General features: G+C 40.1%; 1 protein-coding gene across 4 annotated transcripts in view; it reads right to left on the bottom strand.

Annotated features, from left to right (window-relative positions):
- Positions 1 to 25,755, bottom strand: part of AKAP13 (A-kinase anchoring protein 13) — a 138,337-nt gene that overhangs the window by 20,077 nt on the left and 92,505 nt on the right. For all 4 annotated transcript variants that reach the window (XM_058156699.1, XM_058156697.1, XM_058156698.1 and 1 more), the window contains 9 exons: positions 18,297 to 18,468; positions 15,713 to 15,780; positions 14,550 to 14,622; positions 13,595 to 13,730; positions 12,589 to 12,701; positions 9,565 to 9,711; positions 5,119 to 5,369; positions 3,293 to 3,418; positions 1,691 to 1,808 (listed from right to left, as the gene is read on the bottom strand). In XM_058156699.1, the coding sequence (XP_058012682.1) occupies positions 1,691 to 1,808; positions 3,293 to 3,418; positions 5,119 to 5,369; positions 9,565 to 9,711; positions 12,589 to 12,701; positions 13,595 to 13,730; positions 14,550 to 14,622; positions 15,713 to 15,780; positions 18,297 to 18,468 (1,204 nt within the window). The remainder of the gene's footprint in view (positions 1 to 1,690; positions 1,809 to 3,292; positions 3,419 to 5,118; positions 5,370 to 9,564; positions 9,712 to 12,588; positions 12,702 to 13,594; positions 13,731 to 14,549; positions 14,623 to 15,712; positions 15,781 to 18,296; positions 18,469 to 25,755) is intronic.

The following is a 25,755-nucleotide window of genomic DNA, read 5'->3' as shown; positions in this document are numbered from 1 at the left end:
TTACACCAATTTCTTTGACCAAATAATTGATTGGCAGAGTAATGGATTTGGAAGGGACCTTGGAGGTCTTCTAGTCCAACCCCCTGCTCAAGCAGGTAAACCCTACACCATTTCAGAAAAGTGGCTGTCCAGTCTCTTTCTTAAACGCCTCCAGGCTGAAGACTTGATTATTAAGTTATATAAATAATTATATAAATATTATAAATGTGATATAAAAATTTACTTATTATATGAATAAAATAAACGACTTGATTACGAAAGGTTATCGTCCCTGTTTTACAATACTGAAGGCCAGCTGTCATTCTGCTATCCAGCTGCCATGTCCCACTCCTCCGCTGACGGCCGGGTCAGGGAAATCCGAATCAGGCGTGCCTCTGCAGCTCTGCCCAAAGTCCTAGCAAAGTCCTCAGAGCAGGCAGGAGACCAAAAAGTGACTTCAGCAAGATAAGTTCGCCTGACTCAGAGACTGCCAGAAAGCAGATCCTTTATATAGGCCATGGGGTGTGGCTCCATGACTCAGCACTTATCCAGGCCTGCCCCTCCCTTCCTTCTGTTGCCTCCGCCTATCCAGTCTTCTGATGCGAGGGTCACTCCAATCAGCAGCTGTTGGAAATAAACTTTCCTCAGGCTCACATGCTGTGGAGGAGGGGGAGGGGTCTAGCTGCTCCGTTTGCCTGGGCATGGAGCCAGGGCTGGGGCCGGGGGGTGCTCCCTCCTCTGCAGCCTGCTTGGGCATGGAGCCAGGGCTGGGGCCGGGAGATGCCCCCTCCTCAGCCTGTCTGGGCATGGAGCCAGGGCTGGGGTCGGGAGGACATTCTTCAGCGTTCGGAAGCAGATAAGCAGACCCCGGCTGCGGTGAGAGCGGGCAAGACACAACACCAGCAGCTGTATCTAAGCAAACATCTGTTATAGGAGGAATGAGAAAGGAGTCCTGTGAAATCCCAGTGGCACATGATCCTGAGCACATCTGGCTCTGTGGCTATAGTAGGCTAGACCTCTCTTTCTCTTGTACTTTGCACATTTGGGTGTGTGAGAAAGAGGCCAAAAAGGAATGCAATGTCACAAAAAGTGCCAACGCTGCAATTTTTTCCATTGATGGACTCCAACTCAACTGTATCTTTCTGGCTGATTCATCCCACGGTCCACTGGCTTTTCATCAAAAAATGATTGACCGTATGCATTTATTTAGCCTTTTAACCCCACAACTCCGTAGTTAAATGAAACTGAAATATTTCTAAAAGGAGTTTCATTTTAGAAAGGAAACACTTGCAAAGGTCGTCTCGGCGAACAGAAGCTCTGAGCACAAAATCTGAAGACAACAGTCTTCAACCACGAGCAAAAACAAAGGGATACTCAAAACGTGTAAAACAATGAGCTATAACAGGCAAGGATCTTCAAACATGGCAGCTTTAAGCCTTGGGGACTTCAACTCCCAGAATTCCTCAGTCAGCCTTCCGATGGGACATGACGTTTGGGGAATTCTGGGAATTGTGCATTTGTCTTAAAAGTTGCCATGTTTGGAGGCTCCCCCGATCTATAAAATCATGATGACCCAGATCAAATGAACGCCACAGTTTTGGGTATTTGAGTTTTTTGTTTTTTTTTTAAAATCAGTGTCATCGGAGACATTATTCATTCTAGAAAAGGAAGGCAATGACAGAATGACAGAAACATCTACAGAAAAACCTACCTTTGGTATATTGTAATATTCTCTGTAGCAACACTGGGTATTTGGTGATCCTTTGCGTTACTAACAAGATGCACTCAGGAATGCCCAAACGCCTCACCACCGAACTGCTCATCTTTTTCTGAAGAAAGGAGAGAAAATTGAAACACCTGAATAGCCAGGAGTATCTTATGGATGAGATGACCAAAAGCCTTCAAAATAAGAATTCCACAGTTGCCACCGGCAGCTTCCTATTGAGAATATGTTTAAGGAACACGGCAGGACTAAAAGTCTCCACAGAATGCCTAAATAATTTCAGATTCGATAAGTACAGTTAGCCCTTGACTTACAACTGTTCATTTAGTGACCATTCAAAGTTACAACGGCACTGAAAAAAGTGACTTACAGTATGCTTGTTTTTCCCACTTAAGACACTGTAGCCTCCCCGTAATCATGTGATCAAAATTCAGACACTTGGCAATTGACTCATGTTTATGACGGTTTTGATGCCCTTTCGCGACTGTCCAACAAGCAAAATCAATGGGGAAGCCAGATTCAATTAACTAGCACTAGCAACAGCCCTTAGTCTTATATACCCCTTTACAGTGTTTTATAGCCCTCTCTAAGCGGTTTACAGAGTCAGCATATCGCCCCTAACAATCTGGGTCCTCAGCAACAACATGTTAGGAACTTAACAACTGCAGTGATTCACTTAACATCTGGGGCAAGAAAGGTCGTAAAATGGGGCAAAACTCATTGAACAACTGTCTCACTTAGCAACAGAAATTTTGTCACTGCAAGTCGAGGGCTACCTGTATAAATTGTCGGGATGTTGTTATAATTTCCATCTTTCTTCACTGTTGGGCATGAGACTGGCCAGGGCTGATGGAAATTACAGGCCAACAGCATCTAGAACACTACAATGCCCATGGCTGATGTAGACAGAGAAGTTAGTTTTCAATAAAACCATGTCAGTCAACACCTGGTAGCTGTATTGTATAACACGCAAAGCCTGGATAATGTTAATCTTCAGGTAGGTTTCATTTCCTGAGACTTCTCAGGAAACAACAACTGAATGAAAAACTGCTGGTGAGCTTCTACCGCTGAACCATAGAGAGTATTTTTAACTTACTGCACCTGTGTATGGTTTGCCATTTGCACAGTGGCAGATAGGACAGCGGTCCAGAGGGTTAACATCATTGCCCAGAGGATCATTAGTGCCCTCTTCCCTCTTTGGGAGAGCTTTATAGCTCCCGCTGCCTTAAGAACGTTCAAAACATTCTTAAAGATCCATTTCATCCTGGGCACCCTTTTTTTTTTAACTATTACCATCTGGTAGCCGGTACAGGATAATAAAAAAAAGGACAAATAGGCTGAAAAACAGCTTCTATCCCAGAGCAGTAACTATATTGAATTCTACTGTATAGTGGAATATCAATGCAATATCGGGTTTTCAGTTCAATTGTATAGAATGTGAAGGATGTGTGTTTGTGTTTTTATTTTTATAGTTATAATGTACACCGAAGATGGCATTTAATTTCGTTGTAAAAGGTGCAACTAAACTAAACTAAACTACGACTCATACTCACAATCCTTTCCAAAAACTTTGTGCCCCTGCCAGCTTACTTTGATGAAGGCTTGAAATCTTTTATCTTTAGAATGAAGGTCTTTGAAGTAATTCACGGCCTCATTGTGATGCCCACAGAACTTCCCGTACGTTTTCTTCATTCGCTCAGCGTTCTCCCCAGAAAACTGCAAATCACAAGAGATAAATCAGAAGGAGGGAGTCAATGGAGTGAGGAAAACCAATCAAGCCCATTTGAGGATCACAGCCAATCTCCTGGAAGAGGTGAGGAGGCCGTGGACATCTGGGGAAAGAGGTTTTAGTCGGGATGCTTTTGCCAATTCAGAGGTTTTTGATCTTTTATATATGGGTTGTTTAAATTCTACCTGAGATCTTAATTGAACCCAAATGGGCCATAAAGTTAAACTGAAATGATTTCCCTGAATCTGTGCTGCTCCTCTCATCGAAGGAGACATGATTCTATGTTGCATCAACTATGTTGCATCAACTCCATGTGTGATTTTGTTTTTGCTTGTGTCATTAAAACTATTTAAGGGGCCTGTAAAGATTCTCAATCATCCAGGTCACGATTGTCCCAAAGGTGCTTTTTTCAGGATGTCCGGTTGATGTCGCAGCAGGAACGGACTAGAAAATAGTGGGCTCTGATGAGCCATGCGAAATTCAGCTGGACGAACCGCTGCTGGGAGGCTTTTGAGCCATAGCCGTCTTGCAAGGACGGTGAAGAAAGGAGAGGTGTTTTGTGAGCCACGAGGAATTGGCAATTTCCTCGCTGAAACAAAAACAGCTCCCCCGAAGCAGCAGTGGGAACGGTGGCCATCTTATGCTGACCATCTTGAAGCTGGGACAACCGCACCGAAGAATTGTGCAGGAGTGGCGATTGGACAGAGTGCTAGAACTAGGTGAGATAAATGCCAATTTATGCTAAAAAATGTGGAAATTGAAGTTTTAAAAGCTTTCCTAAGTATGGACTAGCAGCTATTGGGCTTTTGGGGGAAAACACACACACAAACACACACTCCTACTCCCACATCATTCAAAGGGTGTTCATTCCAAATTGTATAGCTAAAAGTCTGTAGAGATTCTCAGTGTGGGAGTAGGAATGGATTTCCAGAAAAAATGCAGATTACAAGTACCAGGAGCATCTCAGGTGACCCTGAGGACACAGCTAAATCTCCAAGTGCTTCAACGATCCTCTAAAAGGATGCAAAGGACCAGCTGTCTGAAAGGAATATAAATCCTTCCATTCCCCATCATCCAAATCAGAGGTTGGATGTGAAGCGAAATGTCTTCAAAGAAAAAAACAAAGAAGTCCAGTTGCCTTCTGAAAAAAGCACCTTTGGAATATTTAAGGGGACAATGAAAAAAATAAAAATAAAGTTGCCTTCAACAGTGGTCACTTTGTGGAAATACCTCCACCCAGTGGTGGGATTCAAGTCATTTAACAACCGGTTCTCTGCCGTAATGATTTCTTCCAACAACCAGTTTGCCAAACTGCTCAGAAAGTTAACAATCAGTTCTCCCGAAGTGGTGAGAACTGGCTGAATCCCACCATTGCCCCCACCATTTTCTTGGTAGAAATACGGAAGTGAGTTGCCATCAGTAAAATAAGTCAGTTCTCCTTTGAGACTGAATGGAAGCCACGGGATTTGTCATAAAGACAACCAAACAAGATCTTTTTCGCCACTTTATCATTCAGATAAAGACCAAGACATCACACACTTTAACCCAATGTTCAAAAATATACTTTTCTTAGAAAGGATTTCCAGAGCAAATTTTGTGAAGAAAATGTAGCGGAGAAGAAGAATGAAAGAGAAATCAGGAACTTGAGTCCTTCTTTTAAGGCAAGGCTCATTGTATCACAACTTACCTGATTTACTAAGATGTCCCCTATCCTCTTGATGACAAAGTTCTTCTCACTTCGGTCAGCCAGGGATTCCTTTTTCCGCTCCAAAATCCTCTGAAAGAACTGGCTGTGGATGTTCAGCAAGTTATCCAAGCAAGGAAAGATTTTCTCCACCATCTGCTGCTCAAACTGTAGTTCCTGCACCATGCCTCTGCTGTAGACATCACTCATGATCTTCAAGGTCCGGACATGGTGCATCTCCGTCTGCATCAGTTCTGTGGAGAGAAGAAGCAGAGAGAAGACAATCAGAGAAATGCATAAGGCTCTGCCAAATGCATGGGAAAACATGGTCACAGTTTTTCTTGGCTTTGATTTATATGGCTTCTATAGCTGGGTTAGTCAAAAAGTGCTTGAATGCCTATTTCACTGTATCTACTACCCTCATCAGAAATCTTCTGATGCAACTCACTGTCAATATGAACCAAAGAGAACATCAAATAAGTAGGGAATAGCTGAGAGCTCACAATGTACCCGAACTATCTAACACAGGGGTAGTCAACCTTTTTATACCTACCGCCCACTTTTGCATCTCTGTTAGTAGTAAAATTTTCTAACCCCACACCAGTTCTACAGTAATGCACCGTGTATCGCCGTCTGCGCATGACTCTCGCGCATCGTGGATTGGGTTTGGGGGAGGTGCTGGCTACCAGCTCTGGTTGTCTGTTACAGCTGGGTGGTGTGGGGGGAGATGTGCAAGCTATTCTGGGATGAGGCTCTTTTGTTTGCAGTCGCACTATAGCGCCATTTAGTTTCACTTACGTAATGTGAACTAAACTTATGCGCAGGCAATACAAATAGTATATTTTCAGAAATTTAAATTGTCACAGGGAATTTTATGAAAACCTAATGAAAATGTTTTTAAATAATGCTATGAATTTTTTTAAAAAAAGTCAATTAAATTATAAAAAAGGAAAGTGCTTCAGTATCGGACAAAACCCCTACCACCCACCATGAAAGCTGGAACGCCCACTAGTGGGTGGTAGGGACCAGGTTGACTACCACTGATCTAATACACATAGTTCAAGAATGTCCTCTCAGGAAATTTCAAAGCACCTGGGATGAACTCACCACAGCTACACCAGAAGCAGTGAGATAGTTACCTTCAAGGTCTCAAAATTATAACATCTATCCCACTGCAATTCTATGACTCCATATTATGGTGATTTCATTATGGTTTTATCTTCATTTAATATATTATCTCCTGTATTGTATTCATTCTCTCTCTCTCTCTCTCTCCCTCCCTCCCACCCTCCTGATGCTGTATTTAAACTAAGTTTGTATATCAGTGATTGCCTCTGTAGATCATCATCTCCTTTTAATAGCCCCATAATCCCTTGTGGGGAGGAGTCTGGGCAACTGAATGGAGCTGAGTGTTTACTGGCTGGATGCCCTTCCTATTGCCAATGTGGAATTTTATTCAGCAGATAAATGCTCACTGTGCCCAGAGGGAAATTTCTGCCTCTACCTAGGATCGAACTAACAGCCTCCTGATTGTCAGGTGAAAGCTCTACCTCTAAGCTACCGCACCACTCAGTGATTGCCTCTGAAATAGACTGCCATTAACGAAGCGGAGCCACCCGGCAGAACAAAACGCAGCGCCTATCTCCGCGACTGAAATGGATTACTGAAGGACTGCTAACGCGGACAGAGCTGAAAACAGGAGCGTTGGCATTTGATTGTAAGAAGATTTTAACTCCCTGACAGAGAATGTATTCGTAGTCAAGATTGGAGATGATGAAAGGAAATGACGTTTTGTGTATTGGAAGTGAAAGCTAAGCTAAGTGAAAGCTAATGAAATGCTTATTACAATTGCTGGCATGGAACCTTTAAGAAGAATATAACAAGATATTTTTTTTAAAAATGGAATTTTTTTTTAATCTCTTTTTTTAATCTTTTTCTTACAGTGTTTAAGAAGAAAAGCTTACTGATTTTTTTTTTCTTTTCTTCTTCTTCTTGGTATTACTTAGTTTAAAAATGGCCTTCAAGCAAAGAGATTTAACCACTTCTAAAATATTGGAAATTTCTTCAGTTCAGATACGGAAATTAAAAGAAGATATTAAAGAAGGTCTAAGGAATTTTTTACAGGAGCTTATGGAGGCTCATCTTTCAGAAATAGATCAAAAATTTAATGAAATGGAGAAAGAAATACTGGATTTTAAAGATATGGTGGAAGAGCAGAGGAGGGAGATGAAAAAATTAAAGGAATCAATTACCCCATTATTGTTATCTAGTATTCAGACAGAAGAAAGACTGGATGAACTTAACCAAATTAATTTAGATTTGCAAAGGAAAATAGATGAAGTTCAAATTAATTTGAATTTAGAAATTAAAATAAATGATATTCAGGTTAAGGTAGATAGGGAAGATGAAGAAAGGGTTATATTACAATATAAATTAATGGAATATGCTATAAGGGTGAGGGGATTAAGAGCATGTAAAGAGGAAAATTTGAAAGAGATTTTTACTCAGGCCTTTGCTCAGATAGAGGGAGTGGAACAGAAGATTTTGAAGTTAATATTGAAAAAATTTATCGTGTTAATTCTTGATTGGCAAGGCAGAAGTGTTTACCGAGATATGTGGTTATTTATTTTACAAATAAGAAGATTAGGTATGGAATTTTGCAAGCATTTTATAAAAATAAATTTCAAATATTAGGACAAGATATAATAATGATGAAGGAAATTCCTCCTAAAATGTTAAGAAAGAGAAAAGAATTTGCCTTTTTAGTGGATGAGCTTAAGAAACATCCGATATATTTTATATGGGAGGTTCCAGCTGGTTTAACAGTGAATTATAAAGGAAGAAAGTATTTTCTCAATACATTTTTTAAAGCACGAGATTTCTACACTAATGTATTAAAGATTGGGAACCCTTTATCAATAGATGTTAAGTTGAATGGTGAATAGATGGTGGAAAATGTGTAAGACAGAAGATAAGGGGAGGGAGAATGTTTAATTTTATAATATATGATTATGGTTATTTTTTGTAAATGATTTATTTTGGATATAAATGTGTAATTTTAGGGGTACTATTTGATATATTTGAGGTATAAAGGAATAGGAAGATGGAATATTGTTTAACTTTGGAGGATAGATAGTAAAATTTAGGAATTTGGATTAAATATTATATTTAAGAGATGGATGTAATGTTGTTATGTGGCTAACTAGAATTTAATTGTTATAACAGATATATTTTGGATAAGTTATAGGTGTAATTTTAATAATGTTATTTGATATAAGCAAGGTAAAGTGAAGATTTTAATTATTACAATTGATATATTGGGGATATAATATAGGATTAATAATAATATTTGTAATATTATTTGATGTATATAAATGATATCAAAGATATGAAAAGATGGATTATTGTTTACCCTTGAAGGTTGGACAGAAAAATTTAAGAAATTAAGTTGGAAATATGAACTATTCTTGAGAGACTGCTTAAGGAAGAAAAAAGACATTTTAGAAGAATCCTTGGTGAATATTGGAAGATGGAACGTTGTTTTGCTATTGATTGATGAAGGTTGGATATTAAAAACTATGTACTTTATTGAAGAACAAACACCAACTCAATCGGAAATTTCTGAGAACTCTAGGAGTGGAATGGTCTGACATATAATGGATTGGAAGAAATGTATTTTCTTTGTTTCTGGAAGGGGAGTTAAGGTTTTAAGGAGTGACTATGGATTATGATTTGTGTTATATTTTAATTTTTGCTGTTAGTTTTATACCCTGTATTCGGTTCTGGGAAGTCCCGGGGGGTGGGGGGAGGAAGGGGAAGGGAGGGGGAGGGGGGATGAGGGTAGAAAATGGATTGATGGTTAATGTACAGAGATGATTGAAGATGTATAATTAATGTAAGATCGGAGCTGCCTGGCTACCATTTCAGAATGATGGGAAAGAAGGAAGTAGAAGAGAGAGGGAGGTAGGAAAGAGAAGAGGAAGAAGAGGAAAGGAAGGAAGAGGGATAGAAGAGGGAGAAGAAAGGAGTAGGGAGGAAGGAGGAAAGGATGTAGATAAGAGAAGGGGAGGATGGTCGTGGAAAGTAGAAGAAGGTAGAGAAGGGAAGAGAGTTAAAGGAAGGGGGTGGTGACCGGGCAAGTCCGATTAATTGTATATGATGGTACACTAAATATGTTATTGGCTATGAATGTTAAAATAAAACTTTTTTATTTAAAAAAAAAAAAGATCTTACATGGTTTGTTGAGTAAGCTGCAATGACTTGGTTCATGAATAACGTTGAGCCATGAACCTTGCATTGCATAAACCATGGTTGGCTTCAAAGACACTATTCCCAAATCAAGCAAACCAAACTACGGTATGGCTAAAAACACACCTACGTCAAAACGTCATGATTTGCCACCCTATTGCAGAACTTAAACCAGGAGATTGTATCTTGCTTGTCACTCACCGTAAATGACATCCTGTCGCTTCACAATGTCTTTCTTCTGCTGTTTGAGAAACTTGCTGTCCACCACTTGACTCCAAGACTGAGCTTCCAGATGTTTCAAGTCTGTTTCAAAATCTCCCATGAGCTGTCCTTCATTCATGTCTGCCCCTGGGAAGAGAGAGAGATGATCTGATTCTTGTACAGGTAGTCCTCGACTTACAATAGTTCATTTAGTGACAGTTGAAAGTTACAATAGCACTAAAAAAATTACCTATGACCAAATTACCTATGACCTATGACCAAATTCATACTTATGACCATTGTAGCATCCCCCAGGGTCACGTGATTTATGTTCGGATGCTTGACAACTGATTCATATTTATGACGGTTGCACTGTTCCGGGGTCATGTGATTCCCCAACCGCCCCCCCCCCGGCTTTTGCCACCTTCTGACAAGCAAAGTCAAAGGGGAAGCCAAATTCACTTAACAACTGTTTTACTAATGATCCAAAGTCAAGAGCCTTGATGCCTCCTGGTTTCAAGATCTAACAATTCCATAAATGTCTCAAAATACTAGTTTGCAGATTATTTTTGATTTCCTTCAGAAATGTCTTGATCATGAAGGAATGAAGTTATCAATTGAGAAAAAAAAAGGCTCCCACTTTATGCCTTAAGAAATGTCATTCCCTTTGGGGCAATAATTTGTAGACAAAAAAGAATCAAACAGAATGCAAACTTCTTCCCACTGAGTGAGCACAGTAAAAAATTGTCTGCACTGACTTGGGATCTTGTGAGAATGCTATTATAGTTTGCTAAGGCTACAATCATCATGAAGTTATCACACTGTTTAGGTTTCATCTATAGCAGTGGTGAAATCCATTTTTTTTTTACTACTGGTTCTGTGGGCGTGGCTTGGTGGACATGGTGTGGCTTGCTGGGCGTGGTTTAGTGGGCGAGACAGGGGAAGGATACTGCAAAATCCCCATTCCCTCCCCATTCCAGGGAAATGATACTGCAAAATCTCCATTCCCTCCCCACTCTGGGGCCAGCCAGAGGTGGTATTTGCCGGTTCTCTGAACTACTCAAAATTTCTGCTACTGGTTCTCCAGAACCTGCTGGATTTCACCCCTGATTCATAGCAAAACCTAGGAATCTCCTTTCATACACCCGGAAGAATTTGGTCCATTCCCTGCGGACCCCCCTCCCCACCAGTATTAAAACCGCAGCGACAACTCAACCTTTTGAAAAGTAACTTAGTAATGAATGCAGAGTAATTCTATGAGATTGCTGTGCAAATCTCCCAGAGTGAGCCATTAATGCAATTTCAGGTAATTGCATTGTCATTAAGATGTAATTTGTCTACCTTTGTTTACTTGGGTAAATTAACAGAACATCAGAAAAGGATTTTGATGAAGCTGGCATAATCAAGCTACGGAAGCAATTTATACAACTGTCCTGAGATAGACCTCAGAGGAATTGTTCCCTTGCTCTCCAAATCCCATTTCTCTGCAACAGCCTGGATTTCAAAATATTTATCAGCTAACAAAGTAGCTGATTCCAATGCTTAAGCATTTCGCTGGTCCCAGGCAGGCAGTTAAAATGAAAATTATTTAGTACAGATTCGCTCTATCATATTAGTTTGCTATACCCGAAGTATCCTTCTTGTAGTCTTAACACGCTGGAATCCAGTGACAGGTTTTTTTTTGTTTTGTTTTTTTTAATTTGCATTTATATCCCGCCCTTCTCCGAAGACTCAGGGCGGCTTACACTGTGTTAAGCAATAGTCTTCATCCATTTGTATATTATATACAAAGTCAACTTATTGCCCCCAACAATCTGGGTCCTCATTTTACCTACCTTATAAAGGATGGAAGGCTGAGTCAACCTTGGGCCTGGTGGGACTTGAACCTGCAGTAATTGCAAGCAGCTGCTGTTAATAACAGACTGTCTTAGCAGTCTGAGTCACCAGAGGCCCAAGGTTTACTTGCTCTCTAAGCAACTTCATTTAACGACATCATAATCCCTTGCGGGGTGGAGTCTGGGCAACTGAATGGAGCTAGCAGAGTGTTTTAATGGCCGGATGCCCTTCCTGTCGCCAATGCGGAATTCTGTTCAGCAGATATATTCCAAGTGTGCCCAGAGAGAAAAAATATCTGCCTCTACCTAGGACGGAACTCACAGCCTCCTGATTGTGAGGCGAGAGCGCCACCAGTAGGTCGCCGCACCATTCCTCTGTAAACAACTAGATCTAAACAGTCTTTTATGGACCGTGTAGAATGTAGCAAATGCATCCGTTTAGAGCAGTAGGTCCTACCTGGGTTATTTCTAGGTATCTGGACTTCAGTTCCCAGAGTTCCAAACAAAGAGCAAGGCTGGCTGGGAAAGTTGGAAGTCTATCAGGTTTGGAAACCCTGATCTACAGCTAATGGGCCGCGGTGTGGCTCAGGCTGTAAGATAGCCTGTTATTAAAACACAGCAGCCTGCAATTACTGCAGGTTCTAGTCCCACCAGGTCCAAGGTTGACTCAGCCTTCCATCCTTTATAAGGTAGGTAAAATGAGGACCCAGATTGTTGGGGGGGGGCAATGAGTTGACTTTGTAAATATACAAATAGAATGAGACTATTGCCTTACACACTGTAAGCCGCCTTGAGTCTTCGGAGAAGGGCGGGATATAAATGTAAATTAAAAAAAAAATATTAAAAAAAAATGAAGCAATATATCTTCCTCCCGACTTCACTGCACATCAACTCCAAGCAGTCCCAACCCACATGGCTATTGGTGAAGGATGCTAAATGTTGGAGTCTGGCCCTCCATAGCATGTTGCAGAATAAGCAAGTATTGGTTTCTGTCATATTTTAGTTGTACAGAAAGAGATCTATCGTAAGTATTTCTTTCTTTTCTTTTTTCTTTCTTTCTTTCTTTCTGTTTTGAAGTTCATCTTCATGTAGAGAATTTAGCTTGTGTGAAAGCATTCTTTTCTCTCCTAAGGTCCTTCAGCTTTTCTCCTACAGTCAAGCTGGTTATTTCCCCAACACGGACATTTACCTTCATCTGTTAACGATTCCATGGATTCATTTACCCGGCTGATTTTATTCAAGGAGTCTGTTGATTGGGAGAGAAATTTTCGCGTATGAAGGATACTTTCATCGTTTCCGACTCTGGCAGGACAAAAAATATGGAAAACAGAGTAAACTACTGAAAAGCAGAGGTATCCACCACAAGCCACGTTCAACATCAAAATGAGACACCATGTTATAATTAGGAAAATGGCACAATTATGTAATTTGTGTCTGATATATTAATGATATCTGGCACAACAATCTATCTATCTATCTATCTATCTATCTATCTATCTATCTATCATATCAATCTATCTATTTATATTTATCTATAGCTATCTATCTATTTATTGTATCGATCTGTCTATCTATCTCTATCTATTTCTATCTCTATAGCTATCTATTTCTATCTATCTATCTATCTATCTATCTATCTATCGTATCGATCTGTCTATCTATATCTATCTATCTCTATCTATAGCTATCTATCTATCTATCTATCTATCTATCTCTATCTATCTCTATCTATCTCTATCTCTCTATCTCTCTATCTATCTCTCTATCTATCTATCTATCTCTATCTATCCATCCATCCATCTATCCATCCATAATCTATCAATTTTAAATTAAATCATTGATACAGCCACCAATCTCACTAATGTGATTCTGGGAAGTTAACAAAGATTAAAAAATGCAATGTAATTACAATATAAAGATGCATGTCATACGTGCATAAAAACACATGCATGAGGAACTATGGTGAACCCTGTGCCATTTGTGCAATGAACAGAGGAAGGGGTCTTATGCATGTTGAGCACGACCAATAACACCTCTTGCTAAAATCCTCTCATCCAGGATCATCTTTTAAGTGGGAAAGTTAAACCCCAAATTTAGAATCTTCTTCCCATAGGTTTCACTTGTTCACTGACCACGCACATGTTAAATGGAATCCCCACTCCAAAAAGCAACGCAGCAAATGAAAAATTTCTTACCCAGCAATGTTCTGAATGGAAACGCTCTTTGAAAGAGACAGGTTCTGCTGGGATCGCCTACTATTGAACACTGAGGTCATTACGTTCTCATCAGGAGCAAGAATCGCTGATCTGGGACGCTCTTTTGGCTGAGAACCTGCAAGGAAAATACCAGCAGATACAGCAAGAGGTTAAGGGAGAGATCAGCTCCAATTCAGTATTTGGACTATCACCATCAAAGCTGACGCCAGCCAGAACATAGCACAACTCAAAGACATTAGTGCAAGACGGGACGATGGGAAGAGACCCGGACCTACAGAATCATCCAAAAGTCAAACATGATTGAATGTAGGGGTGGGATCCTGGGGGTTCGGGACAAACTCTAGCTAAGATTCTGTGCAGTTCAGAGAATCCCACTCCTGCCTGGCCCCGCTCACCCCGCCCCGCCCCTCCCAGGAGTCCCCCATGCAGTCCGTTTTGGATGCAGGTAAGTGCAGGGCACACGCAGAGGCTCAGAAGCTTGGGAAGGCTGGAAGTGCACATTTCTGGCCTCCAGAGGGCCTCTGGAGTTTGGGGAGGCTGTTTTCACCCTCCCGGAGGCTCAAGGAAAGCCTCCGGAGCCCAGGGAGGGCAAAACCTACCCCCTGCCGTGGTGCAGGAGGCTGACTAGGCCACACCCACCATGGTCACGCCCACCCAGCAACCAGGCAGAAAACCCCTTGCTAAAATTTTTGAAGCCCACCCCTGACTGAATGGATAACATCTTTATCCTCCTCCTCGTTTGGAGTTTGCTTGAAAAATCCTTTGAAAAGTCAGGATTTGTTTTCTAAATTAGCAAACCCGCTCTTTTTTCCCCCAGTTGATTTGTAACATCTGAATTTAACAGAGCGTGATTATAAAGACTATCTGGATACCCAACAAAATTGCAAGCTTTGAAAAACTTGCACCAAGAAGGGGAAAAAAAAGAGATACTTACTCTTATTCCTCATAATTACTGTGGGCAATGAAGAAGTATCGTGAGGCTGAAGACCACTTGGGTTTTTCTGGAGCTGAAGTAGAAAAGATTAGAAGAAAAAGGTTGCTATAATATACACTTCATGCTAAACTGAAGTTTCAGAGTGATTTGGCTGGGTTTATGTAAAAAAAATTAAGACATCAACCATGGTTTATGAATCACAATGACTGTTTCATGCCACAAACATCAAGATAAAGACTATCAGACTCATGTATGAGAATTCAAAACATGTGCATTGAGTATTTGTTTTTTTTACCTCACTCCCACTTAGAAGAAAAATCCTTTGAAATATTTGAGGGGTCAAAGAGTTGAACAATTGCCACATAGATAGGAAATAGTTTTAAGTGGCCTTAAATTGAAAAATTTCCTTGCAGTTAAAAAAAATAATATTTCTGCTATCTAAAAGTTTCCAGTCTTCAAAATACTAGAAATTTCTGGAAGTTGTTCAATGCATCTCCCTAAATGGACTCCCAAAAAAACCCAAAAACCTACAGTTCTTCGAGAATGTTTTGTTCTCCGGATATAGAATACAACATCAGATCTACTGATACTAGATGGGCCTCAGTCAGGCTTTCAACAGATTTATTGCAAATAAATCATTGTAGCAAAGAGGAAGAATTCAAGTTGGACAGTTCCGGTAACTGATTGCAACAGAATGAACTAGTGAAGAGCCCACAGGCACAAATGAAAGAAATGAAAATACATTTACATATCTTCCTTCTCCTGGTTGTGCCATAATCACAATGAACCACACAGCAGTTATGAAGTGGATTTGAATAGAATGGTATCACAAATAAAATAGCAATAATAGGATTATTATTGCATCTCGAGATGGAATAAGATACAGGATTCCTGAAACTAACCTTGATCTACTGGAAGTCCTAGCCACAGTGAAACAGTAGTTTGCTTGCATTATTTTTTTCCCTGCAACCAAGAAGGCTACAAATTTATTTTAAAGAAAACATATAACAAACTGAAGATATTTCACAGCCCTAATGAGCCTCCATATGTGAAAACTGGAGGGTTTCTCTCCTTCCCAAGTTACAATCGTACATTTTCAGACATACAGACATATCCACGCACGTGACTATATTGAAGGAAAAAAAACCCAGAAGAATACTTACTTTCATTTTGACCTTGGCACAAGCAACCACACTTTCTTTGCAGCTTTTATGGACAATGGCACCACAATCTGTAGAAAACAAAGAGCACACCTTGAATGTGTAGCCAACAAGAAGGTTAGCCGTCTTACAGGGTTCCTATTTCCGTTCAATGCATCTCATCATTCATAATTGCAATTTCCTCAGATGGAAATAATGATAAAGACAGATAATGTTTTTCCTGGATTTTTTTTGAGCTCACTTAAATTTTTCTTTAAAGGCAAAGGTTCCCCTCACACATATGTGCCAGTCATTCCTGACTCTAGGGGGCAGTGCTCATCTCAGTTTCAAAGTCAAAGAGCCAGCACTGTCCGAAGACGTCTCCGTGGTCATGTGGCTGGCATGACTAAATGCCAACTAAACGCTGTTACCTTCCCACCAAAGGTGGTCCCTATTTTTCTACTTGCATTTTTTACCTGCTTTCTAACTGCTCGGTTGGCAGAAGCTGGGACAAGGAACGGGAGCGCACCCCGTTACATAGCACTATGGAATCCAACCACTGAACTGCCAACCTTTCGATCAACAAGCTCAGCATCTTAGCCGCTGAGCCACCGCGTCCCAATAAATGTTGCTTTACAATCTTTAAAACTTTAAAAATCCACAGCATGAGTTATTAGCTAAGTCCTGTAATTTCTTGATCAGATTTCCACCGAGAATTTCTTTGGAACAGGCAATGGTCAGCTCTTGCATTCAGAATAAAAAAAGAGATAGTTGAAAAGCATATCTAAAAGTCGTAGGAGTGAACAGCCTTCTCTCTTTTCCCCGAAATTTGCATTTGGAAATATGCATTTGGAAATATCCATAGTTGGGGGTCATTCTAATCTCCCAAAGGAAACTGTTCCACAGAACAGGGGCCACCGTGGAAAAAGTCTATCTTCTAGTCCTCGCCAGCCAATAAATACTCTTTGGCTGATGGGATTTGTAGTGCACCCATTCTAATCCTAGCCATCCTCTTCAACTGCGTTTGCAAGCTTGGCACCAATTAGTCAGCAAGCATCTCAGGGACCATTTCAACTTGTAAGATTGCAATACTGTCCAAGGCCATCAAGGGGATACTCCTGTCAAAGGAAAAGCGAATTGCTCTGGACTCTTCCTACAGTTGTGTGGTTGGGAAAGATGAAAACATGCGTGATAGGTTGACCTTTAACTCTCACTCTTATTTTCACCTTAGTCAATACTAGTCAACTAGTTCAGGTTTGCAAAGCAGGAATTTCTCCTTGAAGGTAACGCGTTTCGGTTTCAGTTTTCTAAACATAAAGGGGCAACATATGGAGGGGAAATACTTTATTGAGTCATTACCAATTATCCAGAAACACAACTCACCTACAGACACATGTCGCTGCTTAAACAGAATATATAGAGATTCTGTTTCAGAATTCAGCTGATAAGTTCTGTTAATAACCAGGAAAGGTCAGAATTCTTCTAACAGAATTGTACAAGGAATTTCCTCCATCCTTCCTATATACACTGATTTCATCCAAAAATCAACCAGAGCAATGTACTACTGGCACTAACAACAATAATAGTAATGTCAGGTGTATTTTACTAGATCATGAATGGAAGAGAAAAACATTTGGGGCATATTTTTCACTTTCATTAATTTAGTATTTTTTAAAAATTATCACCAAAGTGTATTCTGAAAGAAACCAAGCAGCGTCTGATCATACAAAAGTATCCATGAAAGGATTAAAAAAGATTAAATTTTCAAATCAAAGCAAAAGCACTAAAAATGAAGATTACGTTTCAGATATTAAATTAATTAACCCGCTTGGTCAAACCGCAGTAAGAAAACCAAGAGGAAGATGTTAATGTAAACCCTGACAGAAGCTAAATTTAATGTGATTTTTGTTAACCAAATCAGAGGATCACACAGCAGGGCCCAGAAAGCATTCTGGGAAAAGTAAGATGGCAGCATCTACTTTGGAATTGATTGCTGGTGTCTCCCTGGAGTAGACCCTTCAATTATACAACAAACATTTATAAATGTATTCAGCGGTGGTCCCTGTTAGAGCAGAAACTTGAATTCCGTGATTCCAAATCCTAGGTTTATATAAAACCCTACTTAATTAGGATCAGATAGTATAGTAAAATCATTAGAAGTACTAAGGTAAACCAATTCAGATTCTCACTAAATGACCTTGGAACAACCATCATCTTTTGACCTAACCTACAGTAACTCAGAGAACGACATAGAGCCAAGATCATGAATCTGAAGTCCTCCAGATGTCTTGGACCACAACTCCCATCATCCCTGACCAGCAATTCTGAACTCTTACTCCCCATGTTTATCAGGATGAGGAATTTCCATAAGTTGCTAAACTTGAAAACAGTGCATGGAGAAAATGAGAGACCCCTCCCAATAGAATACTTTGATATAGGTCAATTCAAAGTGATCTGCCATTGTTCCAGATTCTCCTACTATGGTCATCTCTCCCTGCATCAAAAGGGCAAGTAGTGATGGTAATTTTAGGCACGTGATTATTTTCAGAAATGTATTCTATTACCTATTCATTCCGGTGCACAAAGCGGGGAGGGGGAAATTACTCACTTGCACACACAAATGAATCTTTGTTGAAGGGCTTGAGACAGTGGTAGCAACTGATGGGCCCCACGGTCGAGATAGCACTGAAGAGATGGCCATTTAGTATCTTGTTATCTTTGTCTTTTTCCTTGGAGTCTTTATCCCGTTCCTTCAGTTTCTCTTTCTCTTTCTCTTTCTCCTAAAAAAAGAAGAAGTGCACGGACATAAAATATTCATAACATAAAATGCTGTGTTTGTGTGTGTGTAAAAACGACGTTCCTTCGTGTGCAAGGTAGAATGTATTCAGGGACAACATCATCAAGAAATGAGTTCCATATGCCAAAGATACAACCAGCTGTCCTTCAACTTAATGTTCACCAAGTCAACTGTGAGTCATTGGCTGCAGACACCTAGAGGCAATGCTCACATTGCTTTGAATCAGTTCTCGTCACCTAGGCCATTAATATGTAGGAACATAATAAATTATGTTATCCTGAGTCAGAACTGTAGCTTGGAATTATGTGGCAGCCGACATCCAGGGTTTCAAGCAGGAATTTTTCCAATCCTTGATAAACAAGCTGCGAGTTCAAACCATAAGTTCTATCACCAGGTTTTATGAACTTATAGAAGCTATTGTTCTACTTTGAGGTGAGAATTGAGCTCTACAGGAAGGTGGGTACTGCAAATGTAAAACTTTGAGGTTAGCACCAGGAAGAAGAAAGGCTACCTTGACTTTCCTCCTGCAGACTGTTAAAACTAAGCATCCAAGACCAAGTAAGGTAGCTCCTCAATTCTTCTAAATTACTCTTTCAATCAAGAAAGTTAAAAATCTAACGTTAAAACCAATGTACTGCAAAGAAACTTTCCTATAAAGAGTGAAGGTGATGTGATAATATTATCCACAGATAGAGGAAGGCAGAACTTCAAGAAAAACATCAGCTTAATTGGAATGAGTTAGAATGCAGTTTAGAGATGCCATACTGCATATCAGTAGCACTGATTTCATTGTTTTAAACTTAAGATTTTTTCCCCCAATAAAAGCAAAAAAAAAAAAAAGGTGTCATGAACCCTAACCTCCCTAAAATTGCCATGGTCAAGGAGGAATCCTGATTGTTGTTGCTTGTAAAATGATTCAAAATAAGTAGCTCATGGCAACTATGAATTATGCAACACCCCCTTATAAATAATATTCATTATAGGAGCATATACATAAACATTAAATTGGGGGGGGGGGAAAGCATTTCAGGGCAACCTTGTCCTCAAAGAAGCTTTCATGTCCAGATGGGATGGGACTGCAACTTTTAAAATTCCCCTATAGCTCAGCTACAGATCAGGTTGGCAGGTAAACCCTGGGAATTGCAATCCTGAGACAATGAAGAGGTTAAGATCAGCCTAAAAATGGCTGAGGGAGAGGCAGAAATTCTCCCTTCAATCCATCTCAGTCTGTGTTTTCGAAGTCATGATCTGGAAACTCCTAGATTTTCTTCAGGAAGTTCAAGGTAATACCTGAATTTTCCAACTTTGGATCAATGAAAGGGTTGGGGTCCATCTCCTTATTCTGCTCTCCTTATTATTTTTATGGTCTTGTCCTGGTCAAATTAGCTCTCCCAAAAAAGGAACTGACCTCAGGACTACACTTTGTTTAGGATCCCATTCCTATTTGCATGGGGATTACAAAAATGATCAGTTATAGCAATAGCAATAGCACTTAGATTTATATACGGCTTTACAGTGCTTGACAGCCCTCTCTAAATTGTTTACAGAATCAGCTTATTGCCGCCAACAATCTGGGTCCTCATTTTACCCACCTCGGAAGGATGGAAGGCTGAGTCAACCTTGAGCCAGTCAGGATCAAACTCCTGGCAGTGGGGCAGAGTTAATCTGCAATAGCACTTAGATTTATATACCACTTTACAGTACTTTACAGCTCTCTAAGCGGTTTACAGAATCAGCCTCTTGCCCCCAACAGTCTGGGTCCTCATTTTACCCACCTCGGAAGGATGGAAGGCTGAGTCAACCTGGAGCCTGGTGAGATTCGAACTGCCAAACTGCAGTCATCAGAAGTAGCCTACAGTACTGCACTATAACCACTGTGCCACCGTGGCTCAGTCACCTTCCTCATAAACAACTGCCTGCCCTTCTATAACACCAACACCACTTCCTATACTTTGGGGAATGGGGGGGGGATCTTTCAAGTCAATGTTGAGTCACTGCAGTTTTCTTGATTTCAGATGTGATTTGCCCTGGCCTGCTTCTTCCTAGGACTGACCTAGTATGACTAGCTCCTCCCCCTCTGCCCAAAAAAATGTTGAGACCAGAACTCATGGTCTGCTGGTTTCTAGCCTGTTGCCCCTAAGCCAAACTGGCTTTCTGTATGTATACATACCCTGTTTCTCCGAAAATAAGACCCAACCAGAAAATAAACCCTAGCATGATTTTTCAGGATGCTCGTAATATAAGCCCTACCCCCAAAATAAGCCCCAGTTAAGATTGTCAGCCAGATGGGTGCATTTAGTATCATATTTTCCCCAAAATAAGACCTAACCAGAAAATAAGCCCTAATGCATCTTTTGGAGCAAAAATTAATATAAGACCCGGTCTTATTTTCGGGGAAACTCGTTATATATTTAAACACATGGCGAAAACAGCAATCACACAGTTAATATCAGGAAAGTTGAAGATGGCAAGGATAAAGAAAAAAGAAAAGAAAAAAGATGACAGCTGTTGCAATTCTGCTCACGAGGAAAGGCTCTGAGTCCCCTGGGTAATGCATGCAAATACAAGTAAAATGGTATGTAGGATTGCGCTCTCTCTCTCTCTCTCTGCAGAAGGCAAGGCCCATCAGAGGTTGAACACATGCCTACAGCTCTGACTGTAGCCCCTCAGGCCAGTCTTATTGGCTTTCCTGGCATGCATTCAGAAACGAAAAAAAACAACATGAGGTAGTCACCCGTGTTGCAACTGACCGGTCTAAAGCTGCAGTGCTTCTTTGAAGCGTGCTTAGCAAGAAAGGAGCCTCATGAAATTTCATGGGCTTCATTTCAAGTCAACATAGCATGGCGTTGGATTGCTTTAACATCCACTCTTATTTTGACTCTTGTGCACCATTTTTTCTCCCCCTAGCATTCTCGAGTCTCCGAAGCCATAGTTTCTCAGAAGAACAACCAAGCAGACACCAAGTGAGGATATCTGGTTGGTAAGCAGTAAAGCTGAAAATGGCTGGAAATAACTTTAGTGGAACAGGTCTGAATCTGGCACTGTTTCTTAGCTTGCAACCACTGAAATTTGCATCCCTTCCGATTGTGTGAGAGTCATTCAACAGAACTTGCTTGTGTGAAGACCATCTACTCTAGAAATGACCGAGTTGAAGCAATAGCTTCAAAGCTGTAGCAAGCTGACAGATAATACTCAGTATTAAAAAGGTAAAGGTAAAGGTTCCCCTCTCACATATGTGCTAGTCGTTCCTAGGGGGCGGTGCCCATCTCCATTTCAAAGCCAAAGAGCCAAAAGACGTCTCTGTGGTTATGTGGCTGGCATGACTCAACGCCAAAGACGCACGGAACACTGTTACCTTCCCACCAAAGGTGGGCCCTCTTTTTCTACTTGCATTTTTTACATGCTTTATTCAAAAGACAATTTATATCTCAAAAATAATCCCTAAATTATACGAGAGTCATTCAGCATAGGCTTTGTTGAGTGAAGAATCATCTACTCTAAAAATGACAGAATTGAAACAGTAACCTGACAGAGAATACTCAGTAATAAGAGATATCCAAAAGACAATTTATATCTCAAAAATAGCACTCGATTCTCCCTCTTACAAGCCATCTTTGATAGATACTATGGGGAATATAACTCTTCATAATCTTTGAGAAACATTCGCCTCAAAGTTATCCTCCTATATTAAACATCTTGAGCCTAGTTCTCCTCATGGAAATGCCCACAGACCGACCACTAACGACTTGAAAGTACATGACCACACGCTGCTTTCCATACAATGAAATTCAGCCCAGTAAAATCAACGTAAAATTGAAAACAGCTAAATCTCGTGTTTTTTTTATTGCCATTAGCAGTTTTTGACATGTGCGTTGGGATCTAAAATGCATACAGCTTAGAGCAACATGTTTCATCTCGTGAGACTTTATGCACAGTTGAGAAAACCTTCAATGCCCCAATAGTTTCCCAAGTAATATACGCAGCTTAGTGACTAAAGCACAAAATGGAACATCTTTTTTTTTTTAAAAGAAACCAAAAAACGTCAGCCGTGAATTTAATTGCTTCATACCCAGTTCTAAGTCATTGACCAGTTGACTAAGCTACAACTGGCAAGATTGACACATGTTTCTACGTCCTGAACTACAGCTGATATCACAGGTTCATACAATGTCTTAAATTTAAACATTACAATTTAGTATCTGCATACCTAATGTAGAAATGGAGTTTGAAACTTTGGTCCTTATTATACTCCCTGTTTTCCCTACTATTATTTCTTTTCTTTCTTTCTTTCATTTTTATTTAAAGCAATCACAAAACAAGACAAAGCCTTAGTCTTAAACATAGCACTTAGCAATAGTACTTAAATTTATAGGTCGCTTCACAGTGCTTTACAGCCCTCTCTAAGTGGTTTACAGAGTCAGCATATTGCTACCCCTAACAATCTGGGTCCTCATTTTACCAACCTCGGAAGGATGGAAGGCTGAGTCAACCTTGAGCCGGTCAGGATCGAACTCCTGGCAGTGAGCAGAGTTAGCATGCAGTACTGCACTCTAAGCACTGCACCACCACAGCTCTTACAGCATGGCCTGTAATTTCCAACTCTGGGACCTCCAATCATCCTCTTTTAATGACCCTATAATCCCTTGCGGGGTTGAATCTGGGCAACTGAATGGAACTGAGTGTTTACTGGCCGAATGCCCTTCCTGTCACCAATGCGGAGTTTTTTCACCAGATGTATTTTCAGTGTGCCCAGAGAGAGAAACATCTGCCTCTACCTAGGATCGAACTCACACCTTCGTGAATGTGAGGCGAGAGCTTCCACCTCTAGGCCACCACACCACTCAACTCTGGGACCCTCACTGATCATATCGTATCAGACAGCTTAGAAAATCACAACAATGAGTAACCACAATATAGGTAGCTGAGAAAGTCCAAGGAAAAACAAACTGAAAAACCGAATAGGCCAACCATTCTGTAAGAGGTCTATTTCCATTCAATGGAAGACCCAGGCTTTAGTGATCATGGGTCAAGGTGGAAGCCATATGAATATCACGGGGAAACTGTTCCAGAGAGGAAGCAGAGAAGACCCAGTTCCTAAATGCCATCAGGTAATAATTTAATGGGTGTAACTTGGAACATGAACATGAAAATAAAATGGTGGACATCTGACACCTTATTTGCCATCTTGAGGTAAATTTGAGGTAAAAAAAAATCTATTCTATTCTATTCTATTTGGGATTGGCCCCTGATGACAACCATAACATATTCTCAACATCCCAGGGACCAATCAAAGTCTGTGATTTCAATATCTAAAAACAGTAAGTGGTTTATCAACATCCCCAGGTGCTGAGAAGATCTTCAGATATATTTTTAAGGTTATTATTTTAAAGGTTATTTTTTAAAAAACTCCAGTTTTTGCTTCTCTCCGTTTCTTTTCTTTCAATTCTTAAATTTAATTGGGCCTGTTTCCACATCCTTTTGGACATCTCCTTTCCAGAAAGTGTCATAAAAATATTTTGACCCACAACTCCCCTGAAGCAAACATTTTTGAATATCCCTTTATTATTCCAGAAATGCCTCATCATACACAGCTTTCCTTGAGCATAGTGTATTTTTGTACCTCACGTTCACTAAAGTGCATATTTTAATTCATGTTTTGGAATGGGGTATATTAGCAAAGTGGTATACGCATACTGAGAAATGCAAAAGGTCTTAAGACCTCATTCATATGGGGAACCGACTCAATTTCTCTCTCAACTCCTTTTTCTAATGTGATGCATGAATTTTCTAACTGTGAGAGCAATCAACCAATGGAATATCTTCCCTTCAGAAGTTGTTGGTGTTCCATCACTGGAGGCTTTCAAAAAGAGACTGGACAGCCATTTTTCTGAAATGGTATAGGACCTCCATCTCTAGCAAGAGGTTGGAGTAGAAGATCTCCAAGATCTCTTCCAACTCTATTATTCTATGTTTTATGTTAAAGTCTTCTTCAAAAATGTCCTCCAATTAATGAAACTCATGCTTGTACTTCATCTGTTTCTCCCTCCCTTTCAAATGTTTTAAAGCCTTTTTTAAATGAAAATACTAGGGCCTGAGACTGTCCCAATTTCTGGTGGTATTTACAACCATTGACTGTGACCTCTTTCTCAGCTGCTGTGTATTTTAATTTTTGCAGTTTTGATGGAAATTTGTTTTTCGTTTATTTTAAGATTGCTTGCAACCCAGAATCACTTGCTGAGATGGGCAGCCAGAAAGACATCTTTCAATGGACTAAGCGGGAAAAACACGTTAGATTGACTCCAAGTTAGAATTTTCTTTTTTCTTTTACTTCAAATATCTGCATTAGACTAGGACTAATGCTAGTGTTCTTATGCTTTGACAAATCCTTTTTATGCTCTTTTATTATTTTTACTGTTTTCAAAATGCTGTCTATCTTTTGTCAACCGCTCAAAGATCTCTGATAATCAGGTGGCTTAAAAATCTAATAAATAATAAGGATAATCAGTGCAGTCTGACTAATAGAACAGAAGATTTATCAGTATTAAGAAGGAGATTACTATGCTCCGAGAACAAAGCTGTGTGAATGCAAAGCATATCAAATCTACCGCTTCCTTTTGAGGTCTACATGCATAAAAATACTTGGCTGCTTCACTTGACTCTTAACCCTCTCACTCGAGAAAACAGAGTCATTCAACAACTTATTTCGAGTTCTCTAGCTGTCCTTCTGCCCAGTAACAGGAATTTACTACTGACATTTTGAAGAAAATGTTCCTATTTTGAAGAAAACATTGTCTTAATTGTTTTGATTTGATTAGTTTGATTAGGAAGACAAGAGAGATACCATAAGCAGACTGAGTCAGAAAACAGGAAATGGTGTTTCACGGGTGCAAAAAAGTACAAACAACTATAAAGGCTGGGAAAAAAACCCAACCACCACAGTGCCCTATAATTTGGAGTTTAACGAACCACAATTGGTTATATATGAGAGATATATAGAAATGAATCTTCTCCTAACTGAGAACATTTTAGCACCAACTGATGCAATCCAGACAACTCAACCAGGCCTTTCCTGACCACCCCTGGGCTGCCACCACTAAGCCTCACTACCCAAGCCAACATAGAAGTTTACCTCAGAGTGGAAACGTCCGATCAGTTTCACTGTTATATGGGGCACGTCCGAAAACCGATGCCACTTGAGGGACATGCTGCCCAACCTCCGTGCAAGACAGTCTGCCCAACACCTATCCATCCATCACATTAGAGATAAAAC

Source organism: Ahaetulla prasina, chromosome 13, assembly GCF_028640845.1.
Source record: "Ahaetulla prasina isolate Xishuangbanna chromosome 13, ASM2864084v1, whole genome shotgun sequence".
Classification (NCBI taxonomy): Eukaryota; Metazoa; Chordata; class Lepidosauria; order Squamata; family Colubridae; genus Ahaetulla; species Ahaetulla prasina.
Note: the sequence above shows the minus strand (reverse complement) of the source record. Positions and strands in the feature narration are given on the sequence as shown.